At 38.2% G+C, this 16,230-nt stretch overlaps 1 protein-coding gene across 1 annotated transcript in view; it reads right to left on the reverse strand.

The window, feature by feature from the left end:
* Positions 1-15,560, reverse strand: part of LOC128735136 (kin of IRRE-like protein 1) — a 305,500-nt gene extending 289,940 nt beyond the window's left edge. Inside the window, exon 1 of the mRNA XM_053829632.1 lies at positions 15,512-15,560. Coding sequence (XP_053685607.1) covers positions 15,512-15,560 — 49 coding nt within the window. The remainder of the gene's footprint in view (positions 1-15,511) is intronic.
* Between the last annotated feature and the right edge of the window lie 670 nt (positions 15,561-16,230).

Here is a 16,230-nt window from a genome sequence, read left to right on the forward strand (position 1 = left end):
ACCCAATGAATGCGTGCTTTCGAGGACGATGCACATTCAGTTGATGTTCGACAGCACAGGACCCATAGTACTGGAGGACCAAAATTCGTTCGGTGCAGGATCGATAGCGGACTGTAGACACTAAAGTAAAGTATGTAAAAGGGTACAATTGGAATTACTTTCCTTTTAGGCTATTTCTGAGAATTTTAACGATTTTTAGGACACTACAGGGCGTCTTGGGGACTTTAATTTCATTTGGAAATCATGCATTTTGTTCAGGCATTTTCCGGACTTTTCGACGATTTGAAGTCGTCATCGTCATGTTTGAAACAAAAATGTTGTTCATGAAAATATATTCGCTGTGTTCAGATTGGCATGAAGAATGCAGTGAATACTTTTCTATAAACACATCCCCGCTTTTGGGCCCAAAAACTGCTTCCGAAATTGGGCTCTCCGACGAAAAATCAATGACTACTAGTTAAGCTTAAATTGAGGTTATTTCCTTTTTAGCGATGTTCTGGGCTTTGGAAGTGTCTCTTGATAATTCATTTGTTTGGAATCATTTTTGTGTACAAATCATTTAAATTCATTCTATATTTTGCACTTTTGATCAAGCATAATTTCATAAAGTTATGTATGAGTCAGTCATAGAGTTAGTAATAACCTACAATATTGTTGAAGTAAGTATTTCTCTATATTTATTAGATGTTGTTCTACAAGGCCGTTACATCGTTGGTAGCAAAACGAGCGCTTTTTTGCTACCAGCGCAGCGGTATTACAGCTTTATAGCATCCCAAGTAACAATTTGGGTTTTAATACACCCTTATGATGGCATTTAAGACCAAAATTGGTCTTGATAACCGCTATAACAGTACAATAAAACTCAAATTATTGCTTGGGATCATTACGACAAGGCGTAAAGCAATACTTAGTTAAGCAATATTGTAAATTATATCTAATTCTATAAACAATAACAATAAATATATCTAATTCTGTCTGAACTGTCTCGTACACATTTTTTACGTAGGACTACGGCAAGGTTTGAGATAATTAAAAAAATGCGAATATATGAAAGATTTTGAACGCTAACAGCTCTGCAAATTATCCATTCATTATTCCAAGCTTTAGATACCGATCGACTCATAATCGATGTAGCAATTATGTGATTTCTATTATAATCACGAATGAGCCAAAGTTAGCGCAAAGTTTCAAAGTCAAATATCCCCATACATTTTCTTTGTGATTGCCTTGCTCCAATACTCCTGTGATTTCGATTACTTTATTTTTGGAAAAAAAAGCGACAAAGCCCTCTCGTCTCAAAAGGTCGAAGATTCTTTCCGACGTTCAGACTTTTACTATTTTGATATCTGTGCTTGGGAAGTACGCCAGAAAAAGTGACAGTCCTCTCGTCCTAACATTTTTTCAGGACCACTACAAACCGGGATCCATTTGATGTCTGTGTTAAGGAAGTGTGCCAGAAAAAGTGATGTCTCTCCATACCCACAGTATTTCTTAGGACCGCTATATACGTAGTCCAATTTGATGTCCTGAAAGCGAACAGTTGTGAAAAAGTGACCGACCAACCCTCTCTTTCGGCCGATTGTATCGATATACTGAAAGAATTTATTCAAAACTGATGTCTTCCATGAAAAAGGGGTTGACGGAATATTCAAGCATTTGATGTGATGCAGTAATTTTTAAACTGAGAAAGAATTAAATTAGCGACTGTTAATTTGATGTTTTACAATTAGTTGCATGCAATTGTTTACATGTTTTTGATGGTATTGCTATCAAGTGTGAAATAACTGATAAACAGAGTGACAAAAAAAAACTACACTCAATTCGCTGTTTACACGAAGGATACGTTCCGCGTTTGCGTAAAAAACCCGCGTAAATTCCAAAATCCGCGTTAATTCCGAAATTCGCGCAAAAAAACCAAATATGCGCGTAAAAAACTTTATGGATTTTAATACTACGCGAAAAAATCGACTAACTGAGCACATCCGCGTAAATTGTGAAATTCGCGTGAAAAGAAACCCGCGTAAATTCCGAAATTCACGTAAAAAACAAACTGCGTAAGAAGCGACTTCGGTGTATTAATCTGCAGAGGACGTTAGCTAATTGATGATATTTTAACTGTCATAATTTCAACTCGTTGTTTGTATATTGGTTGAAAGGCAACTATATTTCAAATCAACCTGTCATAATAAATAGTGCTAAGTATTAATTATTTTCAAGGAAATAGGGGAGTGTGAACCAGTGGTAAATGATAACCCGGATTATTAATTTATTTTCTACCGTTCAACCGTAAGTTGTGCGTCCAATGGCAAATGTTTTATATTTTGTGCAAGATCCTTAAAGCAGTTAACATTCGTTTCTAGTCATTTACCTAAAGTTAACTAAGGCTACAAGTCACAAAAATTTTTAAAATGCGATATCGACACCAATCACCAGACCAGAAGTGTGATTGTGGCCTGATGAAATTCTTAGTGGAACTACAAACTCTAAGAAACGGATACAACTGATATACAGAGCACGGGTATTTAGGTAATTTAAAGTTTTCTTGAACCAAATTTATAGGAAGGTTTCAGAGCATTTATTACAATACAGTAAATTAAAAATTTACTTAACAGACATTTGCAAAATGTCAAGCTCTGTCGTATTAAACCTGCAATCGCAGTCCTACGTGAGGCTTTCATTCGTACCCTTAAGCACAGATTTCATACTTTTTTATCAATCGAACAGAAACTGCGGTGAATCTACAGCAAGATGCGGCTACCAACGGATTGGTAAACCAAAGCAGATCACTTAGACGCTGAAACAGTGAACCGGCAACGGTAACAAATGGTTTGAATTTAAATGTTTATAACTTGTTTGTAAGTGAACCTTGTAACATGAATTTTATTTATTAATTGTACCTTTTTTTAAATAAATGAGTTCTGAGGATGGCTGAAAAGAGTAAGCTGAAACGTTAACGATAAGTTATAATTTAATGGTTTCACCGAGAAAAATCAATTTAAATGCGAAATGAGAAACTTTACTACGAAATGATTCACATAGATAGCAAACTGTGCTTCAAACGCTAATCAAAGACCTTTTTCACAATTCATACACTTCCCAAACACAGACGTCACATGGATATATCCTCTGGATACAAAAGTGTGGAAACAAACAGAAGCTTTCACATGAGAAGAATGCTTATTGAGTATCCGATTGACTGTTTCGATACATGAGAGTGTAATCCAGTCAGTAAAATTCTAGGTTCGAGCTTCTTCTCTCAAAGAAAAACATCTTCTGGGCCATGTGCCAGTCAAACGGTGCTTTTAAGGGCAACATTGTTTTTATTAACGGGTATTTGACGACTGATATTTATATATCGAAAGATTGGAATTTCGGCCGGTCAGTCATTAAATGTTAGTAGAGGCCAAATTTTTCTTTTTACGCGAACGTTTCGATCCCCATTTGGGTCTTCATTAGGGATTTTAGGATATGTACTTTTATTAACTGTTTTTTTTTGTTTGTTACCAAAAAATTGTTGATCGTTTTTGTTCAAATACTTTTAGCCTTCAGTACTCCCAAGTAACAATTTGGGTTTTATCACACTCTTATGATGGCATTGAAGACCAAAATTGGTCATGAAAACCGCCATAAAACTACAATAAAACTAACATTGTTGCTTGGGCTGTCTCGTTTTGGATTTTGGTATAGTTTGTTCTACTAAAGGTGAATAATAATAATAAATTATAGAAATGGAGAAAAAAGAGAGTCTCTAAAGGCCGAGCAGGGGCCGAGAGACTCTAAAGGACGGGTTTAACGTAGGACTACGAATGTGCTACATGGTAGTACAAGGAGACGCACAAGGGAGGCTACAGATTTGAGTAAGGATTGCATATAGGCAGAGGTTGGCAAATTCGCAAAATGAATATATAGATTTTACCACGAGAAAACAGAGAAGCGAATGGTTCAATTCGCCTATAACTAATGAGCCACATACATTCACGCTTCAAAACGTCGCTGAATATACGAATATCGTGTGCAACGCAAAAGTGGGAAATAACACCTTCTGCTACTTCTAAAGCAACTAACACTACTTTAAACTATCATCTTTTCATGGTGATACTATTTTGAATACTTTTCGACGTGCCCGGGCATCTCCGAGTATACTAAATCGGTCAGGCGAATAGTGGATGTACATGAGGAATGTTCATCAATTCAAATAATAATTTTTTCGCGAATTTTCCAGCCACTGCATGCGGGTCATTTGAAACGAAATGCCAATGCGAAAAAAAACTAAAATGAATGTAGGTAAAAATCGACGTTATTGCTGGTGTAATTCGATGTCATAGAATACATAGAATACATGTAGAATGTAGATCTAACCAATAACCATGATAAAATTCAATGTTCTAGGACGACGGGTAAAAATTTTCAAACTAAGCAAGACTGGCTCGCCACTTTTCGTAGAGAGTACTAAAGCCTCTTGCTTATAAAATGGTGTGAGATAGAATTTACACAATCGAATTTAGATTTACAATCGTAAAGGACAATTAGGTTAGCATCATATCATAGTATTGAAGTAAATTAAAACACATTAAATCACATATTAGAGAGGGAATCATGTAGACTAACGCAAACAGTATTTAAAACTTCCTAATTTCCTGTGAATTGGACTATTAAAATACAACTGGTATCAGGCAAAAAAATGTAACCTCCCGCGTAACACACTCAATAAGTATGCTAATGCGAGCAATTACGTTGAAAGCTTTTATCCAACTGCCACACAGCAAAAGCCACGGGAATAGATATAATTTAATTTTTATCTAGCCCCATTTTCAGCACCAGGAAACAAAATGCAAATTCATCAAAACGAAAGAAGATTACCCATCGTTGCTGGGGATGCTGGGGATATTCCTGTGCTTTTGCTGCTGGCGACAACCGACGGACTTCGGTTTAGGTTCATTATATAGGTTCAAATTACATGCCCCAGTTCCCGTGCTGCTGTGGCCTCCGCTGCCCAACCGAGGGGCTGCCTGCTCGTTGTGAAGGACGTGCTTCGTTCAAAACAAACAGAAACCAGCTACTACACCCGGGTCAGCCGGACCGGAACTGGACTGCCAGCCAGCGAGCCAGCCAGCCAGGAACTGGAGGTGTAATAATTCTTGATAAAAGTCAAATAAAAACTATTACAATAAATCTTCCAGTCATCCGCCTTCTCGCTTGCCTTCGAGCATCTCCAGTCGATTCCATCCCAGCAGGGGGGATTCCCTCCGGAGGGATCCGAGAATGATTTCAAGTCACCGCTTGTGATGGACGGGCAGGCCAGGCCGAGGCCGAGGCCGGGCAGAGGACAGCCACAGGACGAAGGATGCTGCTCGAAATAGTAGATAAGCACGTAACAAAAGAGAATCGCACACTTTAAACAGGAATGACACATTCGGACAGCGGGCCATTCTAGGATGTTGTCGGTGTCGGGAGAATTCAATTAGAAAAGTTAGAAAAAAAGTTCAGCAAACGTTCGGCTTCGGGAAGGATTTTACGAGGAAAACGAGGATTTGGGGTCTCCCGATGGAGAGGACTTGGCGGGGCTCAGATGGATTTGCTGTTCCGGTGACGTCGTCAGTTTGTTTGCTAGTTCGGATCCGATGATAAGTTCGTTTGTTGGCGTGCAGAGAGCTTAACGGATAAAAGTTGTTCAAATCAATTGGCTGGGATGAACGCTGTTCGAGTATTGAAAGAAATGATATTAAGTTTGTTGGAAAGAAGATAAAAAAAGCTAAGTGTGTCTTAAATTTTCAACTAATTACACAAAACAATTCTCCGCGATCGGTCAAGCATACCACCAATGTTGATCCACTTAGCTTAGGTCTACAACAGAGCCCTCAGAGGAATCTTGACATTCGCTCAAAACAGCCAGCCAGCCAGCCAGCGCCGACTTAGAGCCACTGGGCTGGGAAGAATTTAAATTGGCATCGTTTTCCATTGTGCTCCGAAGCTTCTCAAGCGTGTAGAAAAATCAACTTCCCGATCGAACCAACCCAAGTCGAACCACCTCAAACGCCTTTTCGGTTCGTTGCTCGTTCAAGATTTTAATTCTTCCGTTTTTTTCCTCATCTTCCCGCATTCATCCTTTCGGTTTCCTTTACTGCGGCCATGGCTCGACGTGGCCCGGCTCGAAAAATGAAAACCCACGCGCATCGATTGTTCACAGTTTAATGACTTGCCAACCAACCAACCAACCACACTGCTGTGGCACTGCCTGGTGCTGAGCTGCTGCTTCTTTCGCGCTTCGCCAAGTTTCCGCATTCGAGCTGGGCTTTCGGGCTCACAAATCCGACGAACTCTTCTGAAGCTAGAACTAGGAACAGAGAACGCGTGCAGGGTATTAGTAAATAGCGCATCTGGTTTCGGCAGCATTTATTGGCTATTTCTTGCTAGAGTGGTTTTTTCGGTTGCTTTGGATGCTGCTCGCGAAATGCTGATTCGCTTGCGAATTATGATCCTGCCGCTGCTGTTGCTGGCTTGCCGCTGCGATCCGGGAGACTATGACGATTAATCGGCCGTCCTAATCGAATTTGCGCTGATGCGATCAGATTGTTTTCCTTCATTTGGGTGGTTTTCGTAATTGAAAGTGCTTTTGGCTGATCACTGGATTAATTCTATAAACTAATAAGTGTAGACTTTACACAAAAATAAATTAATTGCGGCTCACAGGCTCATCTATTATTCTCACTTCATGATAATGATAATCATAATAATATGAATAAATTTCCGAATAGTGTGTAACTATTGTTCTAAGTTAGTTTAGATTACGGTGTCTCTTGCGGTCTGCTATTTATACATAGTTTAATGTGGCCGTTATAATATGCTTGTTATGCCAAACTCCAATGCCAAACGAATATTATGTAAACCCATTAAGGCTCCAAAGTAAGGCTCCGGTTTTACTGTTTCATCGTTAACTACAAGGTTATTTTGTAGCCTACTCTCAAACAGAAGAAAAAAGAATTAGAATATATTAAACAAGCTAGGTTGGGTTTTTATAACCATTGGTACTATCGAAACCATCATTGTATTATATGCTCTTCAAAAAGTCATTAAAACTTTAATTACTGTCAACAGTACTTTTTTATTGATGGAAAAAATGATCACCAACGTTTTTTATGTGATGACGTGGAAATAGTTTAGAGTGTCTGAAACGTATAATTATAACGTGATTTGTTATGGTTTGATACATTGACGAAATCTCATAAAACCAGCATGCATAACTATAAAACGACTTAACCTTCTCAATGCAAACTTATTATTGCATATGTTTTATTTGGGGCTATTGAATAATCCGTATGAAACATATTTGAAAAACGATTTTTAAACAGCTTTAAGGCCAATGAAGGTTTTCTGACTTGTCAGAAAGGATTGTTCATTTTTAAATGGAAAACAGCAAACAACTTTGGACAAACATTTTAATATTTATTAGTACGAAGAGATCTTAAATGCACGTATAACGCCCATTTAGGATTCGATTCAGTTAGTTTTCAAAATGGATGACTGGTAATCTATTGGAAGCAAGCACGTCAGTTTTAATTCAATAAACTAAAGTTTCTCCGTAGAGCTGCTTAGTGGAGTATGAATATAAAGAAAAAATAATAACTACCCAACCCAGTCGTCTGTGCTTTGAGGATTGCGCAATAGCGGCAAATCATAAAGGCCTAGGAAATGAGCTCGAATCCGGTTATAATTGGTTCCCATTATAACTTGGTTCTAATCACGGATTGCCTAATTTGACAATAAGTAACGAATTACGAATCTAGTAAATACTGTTTCAATTATCCTCTCTAGTCTAATTTTACGCTCTTTTCGTTTCAGATTGTTTCCCGCCTTACGGATACTATTAACGAAATTTACTTAGGTCTACTTCCATTTTATACCTACCGTCTATTCTCCAAATTCTGAGGTAAGAACTATTACTAATTCCTACCAATGTCGACCACTATGATTGCACATTCATTTTATAGTTATAAATTGGTTCTCCTGATTTATAAAACACGAAAGCAGACTCAGGCCCAATAATTAGAATGTTGCAAATCGAGCGAGAAGCCAACGTTGTCTTCTCTCAAGCGAGTGAATATGAGAAGCATAGCATTCAACGCTTACGCCGCACATGCAAAACAAACAGCCGCAGTTGCTGTGTGCAGACATCTTGCTACCTACACACTCGCGCACGCACATCCTCACATCGTCTTCCTGCATGGCTTTTTCGCGAGTCCAATATTTCCTGAGCAATCAGCTGCCCGTGAAGCATAGTAGTGGCGCACTGGGATACAGGTTTTGCATCACTTTTTCTTTTCTTCTTCATTCTCGCCCCCGGTGCTACTCACGGGCGGGAGTGCAAACCCTCGCGAGTAATCGATTTCAGCAGTTCGAGCTGCAACAAAAAACGAGAGCGACGACCCTAGCTGTTAGTTATGTTCTTCAGCACTTTTGTCCGTATGAATATCCCCCTTAATCTAAAACTGTCAAAAGTCAGTCATCGCTTACTAGAATGAAAATAAAAGAATAACTTTTTTGTGTTAGCAAACATAGACATAGTTTCTTCGGCAAAGTTGTAAATATTGTAAAAACAAGCAACTTTGCTGAAGAAATAAAATTTCTATGATTATCGAGTGCTGAACTATAGGGCATATTCTTTAAAAATTGGTTTTTCATACTTAGCTTTTCTTAGTTGCATTTCACAAGAATACAATGCTCTAGGCAGTTATCGAAGCTCTTAAAATACACGGTTTGCAGAAGACCACATATCTCTTGGACCTTTACTTGCTAAGTTATCGCATATTCAAGCTTTAAATTTCCATAGCTTTACGAGCCCATGGGGTAAAATGGGGCAAGCGGATTTATGAAATCAGCGCTTCATCTTACAGCTTAAGTCGAGAACTATAAATTTGTATGAGTTTCGCTTGTTCCTAACCACCCAAATGAGAGTAAGGCAAGCATACGTCTTATATATTTCGCGTTCACTAAAGGCTCGATACACGTCCATGTTTTGGTGTTCGTAGATAGACACATGGTTCCTTCGGCAAAGTTTTAGAAAATATAAAGGTAAACAATTTTACTAAAGAAATGAAATTTCTATCTCTAACGAGTGCAGAGCTATGGAGCAATTTCTTTGGAAATTCTTTAAAACTGAGTTTTTCGTATTTAGCGTATGTTAGTTGCATTTTACAAGAGTATATGGTTTTAGGCGATTATTGAAAGATTCAACACACATGTTTTTGCAGAAGGTTGCAAATCTCTAGGACCTTTCCTTACAAAGTTATCGCTTCTGGCTAGCGAAGTTAAGGAAAAATAAAGCTTAAATAAACTGAGAAAAGCTAAGTATGAAAAACCAATTTTTAAAAAAGTTTTAAAAAATATGCCCTACAGTTCAGCACTCGCTAAAGATAGAAGTTTAAATTTTTCAGCAAAGTTGTTTGTTTTTACAATATTTACAACTTTGTCAAAGAAACTATGTCTATATTTCGTAACACAAAAAAGTTATTTTTTTATTTTTATTATAGTTAGCGATGACAAACTATTGACAGTTTTAGATTAAGGGGGATATTCATTCGAAAAAAAGTGCTGAGTACCATAAATGATAAAATGAAAACAAAATACACCAGGAAAAAAGTTCCACTTTTCGCCCTTTTGGACTACTGTGCAGTCATTCAACATGTTTCTATCATTTTTTCCATGCGAGGACTCATTACTGCGACCAGTATAGTTGATCTATTGTAATATCGCCCGGGTGTTTGCTGTATGACCTACACTGCATTTCTTTTTGCTATAATCGCTATTGAGTGAGCGATATGCTTATTAAACTTTTTTGTGTGCTTGAGTGTATTAGGTTTTACCCTTCCTTCAAAGCTTGATCTACTTTATCCACTTATTCCTCGCTACCAGTACTATCCTATATTATAGCCGTCCCTGGCGAGAACTCCTTCGTTCCTCTGACCAGTACACTTAACTATAGGAGGGACTATTGCACTGTCAAGAGGCTTCAGTGGGTAAATATATAGAATTCAGCATGAAGGAAGGGTAAATGAGGGACCTGAGAATAAACTCATGCTAAAGCAACTTGACATCGAATGGCTTGATTCTACTAAGATTCGAAACCGAATATCTCTACCATACACGCACCAAGAAAAAATGTTACGAGGGAGATGATATTTTTTTCCTTACTGTCATTTACATTTCGGTGCGGTACAGACTATTCTCCTTCATTCTAATATGCATCGCAAAAAATGTATAAAGTGTTTGCAGACTATGATCGCTCTTGGTGTGAGGAATCCAGACGTGTGTTTTTTTAGAACTAAGTACGTCAGAGGATGATTTTTTAATATAATGGATTTAAACACATCAATACAGTCTTTCCAAAATTTTAAGTTGGTTAAATGATGCTGCAAAGTGAAAATTAGATTGATTATTTACACCTGGTTTTAGTTTGTCAGTCAAAAATTGTAATTACAATTGGTAAGCATAAGCGGCAAATCCGGGTCATTTCAACATTACGACAAAAGAAGTCACGACAGGAAAAAAATGTCATGACATTTTAAATTACTAGTCTTCGTATATAAGAAAATGTTTTCTTATTGTCATGTACGTATTTGGGTCGCTCTCAACTCTCTTAAGTGATAGGCAAACTCGATACAAAACCAGTTCGGAACGACGGTTCCGTGGATCAGAGTCAACAGGAGCCTTTTTATGTGCACCGGTTGAACTCCGACAGCTGACTGATTAACTTAGGGCTCTGGACTCTAGCAGATTCTTTAGCAAGTCTCTGCGGAAAAAAACCTTCCAGGGGCAGGAATATCCAGGATATTCAGGCGTACTTGCCTGGCCTGTACAGGCTGAGAGTCCCTACCATAACTCCGACCATAAGACCGGAACGACATTGATGGCCAGGATACAGTACAGCTGTGTTGTATTGTGGTGAATACAGTTCGCAAGATACGCTCTGAAGTTACAAGTGTGCGTCGTCTGCGAGAAATTCTACAAAGAATTCGTATAGAATGCATTGCTTATTGAACCGACCGAGAATCCAACAGTTGAAATCTCCAGGATACATTTAGTTCATAATTCCCCGAGCACGAGCGAAGAGCAAAATAATATAAAAACAATATCAAACTGTGTTATAATGCTATATTTTGTTATTGAATAGATATGGAAATACTTTGATAACACATTTTGTTATTGAGTACATATTTAAAACAGTGATTGTAGGATGAGTTTAATAAATGATTTTGTTATCATATCTTATTTTGACCTTAAAATGACTTTCGACATATTTCATAAAAAAAATTTATTGATTGAAGAGATTTAGATTATAAATATTTTATAAAATGATTTTTAAATATCTCATATGATAGCGCATTTGTTATTCAATACCTTAATAATACTAAAATATGTTTTTCTAAACTCTGAATACAGTCATGTTATTGCTTTGTTATTCAGATAACACAAATTATTCTTTTGCAAAAAAGAAGAGGAGCAAAATTTTGATATTATTTTTTGTTATTTTACCAACTATGTCAGCCAAAACAAGACCAAATTTTGATTCGATATCCATAACACTTTTTGATATCATTTTGCTCTTCACTCCTGCTCGGGTCAAGGGCAAGTTTTGAACAAGAGCAATCTCATTAATTATGGTTTTTGATTCAATCTTCTAAAAATCAACAACCTATCGCGACGACATAATTTTTATGTGGCTGCTCTTTATTTCTACAGCCGAGAAGATAACCTTTTATCTACTTGATAAATGCGATAGAAATGCGATAGATTTTTGGTCTATATCGCAATTTTCCTGTTCATCCACTCAATCGTACTTCGCATCAGACACTTCCTTCCTTTCTAAAAAAGAGTTTACGTCATAACCGCGTATAGAGTCATATGCAAGCAAACAAAAAGAAAAAACACAACAACCTGCCGAATTGACTGTCGGCAACGGACTGCACGTTTCTATCGCATTTAACGAGTAGATAACAGTTAATCTTCTCGGCGTTAGAAGTAAAGAGTAGTCATATGAAAATTATCGTTGCAAGAGGAGTGTGTTTTGTGATTGTAGAATGATAGAAAATAACGGGCGGCAGTAGTTTAGTAAGTAAAACATTCGGGTACCAAGCGAAAGGGCGTGGATGCGAACCCCAGCTGCCATTGCTCAACCCAATATATTTTTTATCTATATCGAAAATTTGTAGTTCATGCATTAAATAATTGTTCGCATCAGACACTTCCTCTCTTTCCGAAAAATGAATCAAACTTGCACACAACATTCAGTTGTACCTGGTGCCGACTAGCGGCTTAGTACAAATCATTTGATAGTCGCCACTGTGGCGCTGGGGTTTTAGTTACAGACCAAATAAAGCTTTTATATTATTAGAAGAAGATTGGGCTATCATGCACAATACTGAAGGCGACGAACAGGGGCTTGCGATGGCTGCCATGTTTTTGTTGCCAACATCTCAGCACATCTCGACAAGATTGGCAGCAAATTTATCTGTCAGACGGGCGCTTTTCTTGCAATAGCGCCCTTCGTTAAGTCGACTGTCAAACACCGTTCGTTAAGATAGGGATAGCACCCCGCTGGCTACGAATAAGATGACAAAAAAACCACTTAAATGACAACTTAGTGGAATATGATTCACAAAATCATAAGCGAAACGAGTGTGCGCCAACCAATGTACGGCACTTCAAGAAAAGATTGTTTGTTTCCCTCGAAACTGTGACGAATATTTTTTACCTATAACTTCAAATCCGAAATATACGCAATTGTTTTTGTCCTTTATTAAACGGGTCAAGCTTTACTGGGTGAGTAGTAATAACTGTTAGTAAAGTAAATGGTCACAAAAATAAGACGCTTGCAAAAATTATAACTTTGAATATACAACATTTGTCTCAAATTAGTCCAATTCAAATCTTTCCTCCACTTTGCTTGAATTACCAGTCGCAACCGTTGTTGAAAAGCGTTATAGGCGGCACGCTCAATATCCTGAGCCCAACCAAATCCAATCCAATCCAATCAACACAAATCTTCTTAAAACGTTGCTTGAGAGTATCCACAGTCAATGCTTTGGTGCTTTCTAGTTTGCTTAGTATGTAACGCCATGCATAGAAGTTTTGAGGATTCAAACCAGGTGAAGAAATCCGGAAAAGTGCCTTCCCGCCAAGCCTGTGTAGCTTTCGCCTATTGAACCGGTGCAGAATCTTATTGAAAGCAGACTAGTGTATTTTTCTACTGTTTTTTGATGATGGGAACCAAATGGGTCTTCAATACATTATCGATGTAATATTTAGTGTTAATTTAAACACCAGATAACCAGATTCAATGAACAGCAGAGGAAACTTTAGGAAATTTTTGGAAAAATATCCCCACACCATCATCCTGAAAACATGCTGAAACCATTGAACAGCCAATTTGTCCCAAGAAATATCAGAAAGATGTGCTGCATATATCCGATCATTTTGTTGCAACATTCCCAAGTTACAATTCGAGTTTTATTGTACTCTTATAACAGTTTTCATGACCAATTTTAGTCTCCAGAACCGTCAAAAGTGTGATATAAAACCAGCATTGTTACTTGAGTTTTTTCGTCCGAAAACAGAATTTTACAATCACTGTGCCGCTTTAGCAGCTGCTGACATTCTGAGGCCCCGTTGTTTTTTGTATAGAATCAATCGAAAATCATCTTTCAAAATATTCTACATGGTTGACAGCGAAAATCCCAGTTACTTGGCAATCTTACGTCGTGACTTATCTGGGTCGTGTCGAATTCGCTCTAATACTCGTTTGATGGCTTCCGGTGTCCTTACAGTGCGTTTACGGTTTGGTTTGGGGAGTATGTTTCAAGAACCGCTTTCCTTGTATCGCTTGATGATACAAAAGATGAATATTTTCGTTTATCCCAGATGGTTTCAGTTTCTTTAATATATCATATGGTCGATTTTTTTCAAAAACGGACTTAAACCAAGTTCCCTTTTTGCATTCATAATTACCACTGTTATTAAATGAATAAAAATTCAAGACAAACTTGCAAGCTGTGTTGACATTTAAATACACTCTTAACGAAAAATACGCAAACACGTCTCTGTGTAAAATACGGGTTTAGATTTAATTAAACACGTCCAACAAAAACACAATGTCCAAAAATATAATGCTTGGCACGAAAAAATTCACAATTATATGTACGAACCATTCAGGAGTAACTTTACGAATCTACTTCGTAGTAGAAAATAACAAACGAATTCGTACGTTTATTTTTGTACCATAAATCATGCTTTACTCTTAGTGAAAGTACAAAAAAATGAGTGATGATGATATTAAAACTATTATTTCAACAGGGTAGTAGCTATTCAGGGCTCACAGATTTCAAAAAATAGATAGTTAAATTTTTGCAAAAAAAATTAACGCTATTTTTGTAATAATTTGAATTTTGAAACGGCTGCTGTCGCCGTTGCTGTCGACTGTCCGAGAAGAGCGGAGAACTCATTTACATTAAATTAGAATTAGAAAACAAAGTCAAATGAAGAACATTATGCGGTAAACTGGAACCCAAAACGACATCCGTTGGCTTTGAGATAAGACTTCCGACAAATTTAGAGTTTAGAATAAGCATCATCCGAGTCTAAATTTAGTGGAATTTCATTCCGGAAATAGTGGCTTAGCTGAAACGCTTTTATGAGCTTTGCAAAAAGCAAAGCACTAATGTAGGTTTGTAGTTTCCAATAATAAAAAAGCACACATTCAGCAAGAACAAGCGATGATTCATCGCCACCGAATCGGATCGGTTCCAAGATCAAACGTCTTCCTTTGCCGTGCGTGCGCGGCACCCATAAAAATGTCTAATCCTTTTTTGACGGTGACACATTCCTTTCCATTTCGTCACATTCTTCCCAAACAGAGCGTAGCTCTGGCTGGAAACCCGAAACCCCGGTCCTGATTGGCCGGGCTATCTCAATCTGTATCGCAACTATGAGGAAGTAATTAATGTGGTCCCTTCTCCATGGTTCGACCTGCTTCGCCATTCCCACCTGTACTGTGCTCGAGTCGGAGTCAGAAGGCTCTACCGCGCGCTCAAGTGCACTTACGACGGAGCAGGACTAGCAGCAGATAGCGACCGAGCGACCGACCGACAGCCAGCGACGCGGGCGCCTTTTAAGTGTGCCCTATCACCAACGCTGCCATTCATTGAAAATGCTGTTCGGCTTTTGTCCCCAGACCAGATATGACCTAGAAAGAAAAGCTCTATCTTTCTCTTCACGTCCGCCACGTTCACGTGTAGGACCGCCATGTGAGAGACGCTCCAGTTTGATTCTTGACGGTTTTTAAACTAAACAAAGCAAAAGCACACGACCCTCAAGAAGGAATGCGGGCTTCAGGTGTCTCTGTGCTAAAGGGAGACCCGAAAAAATAACAGATATGAGCCTTCGGCTCGGTTGAACCTTTTTTGGTTTGGGTGCTGGGAATTCACTTACGGTGGAAAGAACAGTGGATTCCTGTACGTACCTGTTAGAAATGTGAGAATAGCTCCGATCTGCAACCTCCGATGAGACATTTTGGTATTCCTGAAAAAGGGGACAAGATAGGAAAAAACAGATTAGTTTCCTTTGCAAACGTAACAGTTTCTTTGAAGAACTGATATCCGTTTCATTTAAATATGCAACCTTTTGCTTAGGGAAATATTTCACACTTGACCTGTTTTTTATTTGATGCTGATGCTTATCTTAGTACCTAATAGTTTTTCCTATTAAAGTTCAAATTAATCAAGCATCAAATACTGAAAATTATTACTCTCAAACTAATTAAATGATACTGATATCTGAGAAAACCCATCTCGATGAGCAAGAAATACATAATACTACTGCGACAAATATTACAGAGCGATATATCAGCTTCCCTAGCAGGGTATTTTCATCAACAGAAAATGATAACCCGTAGGAGACAATTTCCGCATCCCAAAGCACCCCTGAGGAAACCCGAATCTGGTCTTCGCAAATATATGACCACAATCTCAACACCCTGCTAGACTTGGTCTATCAAAACAAATTTGTATTGGCCGCACGCCGTTGACCGTGTCAACGAACCTTCTCCCTTCGGTTCGATCCCCGTCGCCGTCCATTCATATACGGTCCATCCGGTGGCGGCGGTTCCGCGTGGGCTGCACGATTCCTTCATCTTGCTCGACGGTTCCGCTCGGTGTGTCACTTTTCCAGCTAGACAACAAT

Source organism: Sabethes cyaneus, chromosome 2, assembly GCF_943734655.1.
Source record: "Sabethes cyaneus chromosome 2, idSabCyanKW18_F2, whole genome shotgun sequence".
NCBI lineage: Eukaryota > Metazoa > Arthropoda > Insecta > Diptera > Culicidae > Sabethes > Sabethes cyaneus.